A 5,896-nucleotide genomic window follows, 5' to 3' on the forward strand; every position below is an offset into this window, starting at 1 on the left:
AATCAGATGAAATTGCAAATTCTTGAATTAACAAATAGACTCGTAACTTTTTCAGAGGAAAAATAGACTCATAACTTTACAAAATCTTTATTACTTGTGAGTTGTGCAATCTCAAATCGTTGAAATTTACAATTTTAACTACTTTCCTGTTTAAATTTCATGTAAAACCGATAAAAAAAATAATTAAAAGGGGGGTTTAGAATATAAAAAGATTCAGTGTGGAAGTTGGATTTATCCGACCAATAAACGACTCCCATGTAAACTCACTCCACAAAACCCTGGGATTCCATCCATGTTTGGTTGGTTCCCGTAAAATGAAGGAGGAGGAGCATTCCTTTCCCTGGCTTGGCTCGCTTGGCGGGATGAACATCCAAGGGCCACCACTCTCTCCAACACTTTCGGAACCCTAAGCAAGCACTGTCGGATGTGCATGGTAGGCCGGGTAAGTCGGGGAGCGCATTAAATATAGATTAAAGTGAATAATAATAATAATAATATGGGGAAAAAAAGAAATTGGGAATGGAATGCATACGGAATCGTGGGGGATCGTGATGTCCGTCCATCCGTCACCCATGACTCATGCCTACTTTTAATATTCCACATAAAATGAATACAATTCCCCGTGAGGTACGGCGGGCTACCGCAAATGCAAGTCAAGGAGATATGTCGTGTATAGATTCCAAAGCATAGCATGCCATATCATATGGCATGCAGAGGTTCAGATTACAGCTTCAACCGGTCAAGATTAAGGTTGCAACCGGCCGAATCTGGAACTGACTTCCAGTCCAATCCAACCTCTCGTCAATCTACCACTCTTTCCCACGTTTTAACCCTCCGGGCGGCGCCTTCGCCAAACCCCCTGCGAAACCCCAATTAACTGTGTTAGGTAGTAATAGTGACTTGAGTCTTCAAGTATAATTACGACCTTTCTAAATCCAATCCCTACCCTACTACATCGGTTTTCACCGGGGTAAAATATTGACCTACAAACCACCGCAGTCCAACCACCCTCCCTCCGGCTTCACGAAGAGAGGACTTCGGTTATTGATAATTTATATTTATAGACCTGCCTTTTTGTCTTAAAAACAATAGAGGTTTCTTAATACCCCATCTTCGTTCATTGGTTTCTATAAATTCTTCCTCAGGTTGGGCTTGCCCTTTGCATCAATTGCTATAAATTCTTATTTCAGCGGCCTTTATTTCGAAATAGCAGATCAAAGGCCTTCACTGCTTGCAGAATTATACTTGTGCGGGAGTCTGTGATTTTGTTGTACATCCAAGATGTCTCTACTGACGGATTTGATCAACTTGGACCTCTCTGATGTCACTGAGAAGATAATCGCTGAGTACATATGGTAGGCTTTGCTCTTCTGGGCTTTTTTTTCAGTCATGGAGCTGATGGATTCTGGTTCATTGATTGCATTCCCCCTGTTTGTGGGTTTTGTTTTGATTGGGTGACTGGGGACATGTTGGTGCAGGATCGGAGGCTCTGGCATGGATATCCGCAGCAAGGCCAGGGTAAATCTCATGAACTCTATATATGTGCTTGTGATTGCTGCAATTTGTGTATTTATGTGCTTTGTTGGTATGATCCATGTTCATGGAGCTGCTAGCCCTTGAGCTTCTACAGGAGTGTACTATGGCACAAGGAGTCTGCCTGTGCTTTTGTGGGCATGGGCAGGTCACTCTGGTTGATGAACATGATGCTGTGTTATATTTAGGAAGCTAACATGCAGCATATAACAAGGATGATCTGTCTTAGTTTGATCAAGGCTCACCATACGGCTGGTGACATCTGATAGGAACCGTCATGAAAGATTGCTTTGTGAGGCCTATGGCTGAACATCCATGAAGAAAGTTGTCATACCTAGCTTGAAACAAATCTAATGGGAGATTGTTTGTATGAAGATTGCAGTAAAACACGCGATAGGAAAGTAGATTTGAAGAGTGTTATATTTAGTTTGGAGCAATGCATATGCAAGTTACTCGCAAAATATAGACGATTGACGAGAATCTGCATGAAAAGATTATTCCATTTACTGTTGTGTCTCATGGCTGATCTAACTTCTATTTTCAGACCTTATCTCACCCAGTTACGGACCCCAAAGATCTACCCAAGTGGAATTATGATGGATCCAGTACTGGACAGGCTCCTGGAAAGGACAGTGAAGTCATCCTTTAGTAAGTTCCTTTTACCCGTGATTCCAAGCCGATATGGTTGATACATTAGCTTGGATAGAAATCTAAGTTGCATCCGTTTTCTGTGAAATCAGCCCTCAGGCTATCTTCAGGGATCCATTCCGCAGGGGGAACAACATCTTGGTGAGAGGCTATCCCAGTAAATTATTTAAAGAACCGAAAGTCATAGATGTTTGGATTTGGTCTTAATGATTCTTTGACATGTATTCATAGGGCTATTTGTTGGTTTTAGGTGATTTGTGATACATATACCCCAGCTGGAGAACCTATTCCTACTAACAAGAGAGCAAATGCTGCAAAAATATTTAGCCATCCAGATGTTGTTGCCGAGGAACCATGGTATTCTGAATAAAACTGGCCTCCCTACATTTGTTCTATTCTCTCACCTACGTATGTGTGGATCCTGCTGAAAATAAACTTGTTTTGCGTCTAACTACATATGTGTGGATCCTGCTGAAAATAAACTTGTTTTGCGCTAGGTACGGGATTGAACAAGAATACACTCTTCTGCAAAAGGATGTGAATTGGCCTCTTGGATGGCCCGTAGGTGGTTACCCTGGTCCTCAGGTATGAGAAACATTCCTCAACTTACCTATTCTTCTCTTACGCTTGTCTTGTGCTTTCTGATGTTTCATTGCATTAAATCAACACTCCGTGGGTCATTGATCCTTAAAGTTCATAATCAACCAATATGTATGGGTGATTATGAACTCAACAAGATAATATATATAATCACCCATATATATATATAATCTGGTTCATGATCTTTGGAATATTTGGAATATTTTTACTAGGCAAATCTATCTGAAGCGATCACTTCCTGCCCGCTGGCAAAGCCGGACACAGAGGGTATCGAGATAATTGACTGGTGACCTCTCAATAACAGAGGTGCTTTAACCAGTTGAGCTAACACTCTGGGCTAAAAGACCTATATTGCACACACTTAATGAAGATTTTATGGGATTTGTTGTCCCCACTAGTTGGTGAAGGATGCCCTATAACTGCCTAGATAGCCCAGTGTCATTGATCTGATCATGTGTGCCTTTGTCGTCTGATATAGGGTCCTTATTATTGTGGAACGGGAGCAGACAAAGCCTACGGCCGTGATATCGTCGATGCCCACTATAAGGCTTGCCTGTATGCAGGAATCAACATTAGTGGCATCAATGGAGAAGTCATGCCCGGTCAAGTAATATTTGCTTTGAAAATGACTGCAATCGCTATGATATTTTAAGGGATTCGAAAGCAGTTTCAATTGAATTAACACACGATACTAATTTCATGGAACAGTGGGAATTTCAAGTTGGCCCGACGGTTGGTATTTCATCTGGTGATCAAGTCTGGGCTGCACGTTACCTTCTTGAGGTGCATCGAAAACAATTTCAGCAAATAACTGTATTGCTTGTTGATTGCTCTATGCTTTAGTTTGTATTTTCAATAGTTATTTTCTGAAAGTCTAATATAATCATAACCTTGCGTGCAGAGAATCACAGAAGTGGCTGGTGTTGTCCTCTCATTTGACCCCAAACCCATTCAGGTCAGTCTTTCACATATTCAGACTTTATGTTATACCTTATTATCTTTTTAGCATTCTGAAAATTTTATGATCTTCTGAAAATTCTTGAAGTTTGAAGCCTTGGGAAATTAGATAAATAGGGTTTGAAAAACAGAAAATTATTCTCTTAATACATAGGGTCATAGACGATGCCTGTAATTTATGGTCTGGACTAAGTTCATTTTGTATTTTGATGCCATTTTAGTCGAAGTTTGTACCTCCTTACCCTTGATAATGCTTGGACTACATTTCTTCACTTCTTAAACTAACTGGTCTGCATTTGTGGCTGACTTCAGGGTGATTGGAATGGTGCTGGTGCTCACACTAACTACAGGTAAGTCAGCACAGCTTGATAAGAGAACATCATATTGTCCCTGAAAATGTTTTGATTTTGATTCCAATGCTTACAATCTTTCTTTTCCTAATTTTGACAGTACGAAATCAATGAGGGAAGAAGGGGGAATTAAAGTGATAAAAAAGGCCATTGAAAAGTTAGGGTTGAGGCATAAGGAACACATTGCTGCCTATGGAGAGGGCAACGAGAGGCGTTTGACTGGCCGACATGAGACAGCAGACATAAACACATTTTCATGGGTAATTATCCAAGTGCAAGGGTGATGCTAGCAGCAAATAGTATAATGACAAGTATGTCCAAAGGAACTGTAGATTCACTAGTATTTGGTTGCATTTCTTTTGATTCCAGGGAGTTGCAAATCGTGGAGCTTCTATTCGAGTTGGCCGTGACACGGAACGTGAAGGCAAAGGTTAGTTCTCTGTTTCTTTAATAGGAGCAATTCAACAAGCAAGCATCAACGTGCCTCTGTTTCCAATAGTTTGCTTCATTTCATCTTCAAAACTCTATAAACAGATCTATTAGTATTAGACATGGCAATTAATAAATCTAGACAATGCAGGTGGTAACTTCCTTAAACAGTGTTATTAGCATTTGCACTATTTAATACATATTATTGAAACTTAGATACTAAGATGTCCTTTGATTGACAGGGTACTTCGAAGACCGCAGGCCAGCTTCCAACATGGACCCCTATATTGTAACATCTATGATTGCTGAGACAACCATCCTTTTGAAGTGAGAGTAACATTGTTTACTGAATGAATAAAGATGCCGATACGATTGAAGTGTTCTTGATGCTAGTCAAATTGCGAGGGGATCCCCAATTGTTTGTGGGGGATATTCTCATTTGAATCTCTCTGTGCCTAAAGTATTTCCCCTATTTCTGTTAATAAGAACATTCTAGAAATAGGACTTGAGATTTAGGGTGCATTATATTCAGTGTCTAGTTTGTCATTCAGATTTGCATTATTCCATGACTCTGATATGATTGGTGTGCAATTGAATTTAATGAATTCAGAAGTTCTTTTATTGCTTGCGAACGTTGGGGTTATTTCTTGCTGTCTTCTACTTTTTGGAAACATTGACAGAGCTTGGAAGGCTCTTTGTTTCTTATGGTTAAGTAATGTGACAAGAAATCCTTAAGCAGAACATCTGAGGGGGTTTTCCTGGGTTATAATTCCCAAAATATGATAAAAGAAATTAACTAAATCTCTTTCTACTTCTTGTTTGAGATGTAGTTCCAAATATATGACAAAAACCAACAAACCATTGTATTTGTTAGTGTATTCGAACAGTTCTATCTTAAGAGTGTTTTTCTAAGTGAAGTTCCCTATCAGGTGCTAACTTCTGACTGAACTGTCGTCTCTTAATTTACAAAATGTGTATTAATTAGGTTGGGTGGAAGATGCCAGGGCTGAGTTCTGCTCCTTAGAAGCTATATATGTGGGCCATAAATAAATAAGAACAACGTTAATTGCTTTGTCAAAATCAAGAGTCACAGATTAGATTTAAATCTTTTAGAACAATATGAAGCATACCTTTTACCAACTAAATTTTCAATTTTTTTTGGAAGTGGAAAGTCTTTCGCATGAGAATGAAGTTTGATCTCTGAAATGACAAGGATTTTTTCAACTTCATGGTATTAGTGGCAGGTTTTCTGGTGTTTTCCTTGAAAGAAATTCAACATTTTTTATTCAGCATACATGCGTTAATTTCTCTAGAGATTGCTCTATATGAATAGACAATCCAGGAATAAATAGAAAGTTCGTGTATTAGCAACTGAAAAT

At 39.3% G+C, this 5,896-nt stretch overlaps 1 protein-coding gene across 1 annotated transcript; it reads left to right on the forward strand.

The window, feature by feature from the left end:
* The first annotated feature begins 996 nt into the window (after positions 1-996).
* LOC149262892 (glutamine synthetase cytosolic isozyme 2) lies at positions 997-5,138 on the forward strand. The gene is made up of 13 exons (XM_089425366.1): positions 997-1,355; positions 1,479-1,518; positions 2,078-2,181; positions 2,274-2,322; positions 2,432-2,538; positions 2,679-2,766; positions 3,260-3,388; positions 3,490-3,564; positions 3,683-3,736; positions 4,051-4,088; positions 4,189-4,348; positions 4,458-4,518; positions 4,760-5,138. The coding sequence occupies exons 1-13, from the start codon at positions 1,282-1,284 to the stop codon at positions 4,846-4,848; spliced, it is 1,068 nt and encodes a 355-aa protein (XP_089281492.1). The 5' UTR covers positions 997-1,281; the 3' UTR covers positions 4,849-5,138.
* Positions 5,139-5,896: the final 758 nt, after the last annotated feature.

Source organism: Pinus tabuliformis, chromosome 6 (assembly GCF_031772625.1).
Source record: "Pinus tabuliformis cultivar Carrire ecotype Pingquan chromosome 6, CPIR1, whole genome shotgun sequence".
In the NCBI taxonomy this organism is placed as follows: domain Eukaryota; kingdom Viridiplantae; phylum Streptophyta; class Pinopsida; order Pinales; family Pinaceae; genus Pinus; species Pinus tabuliformis.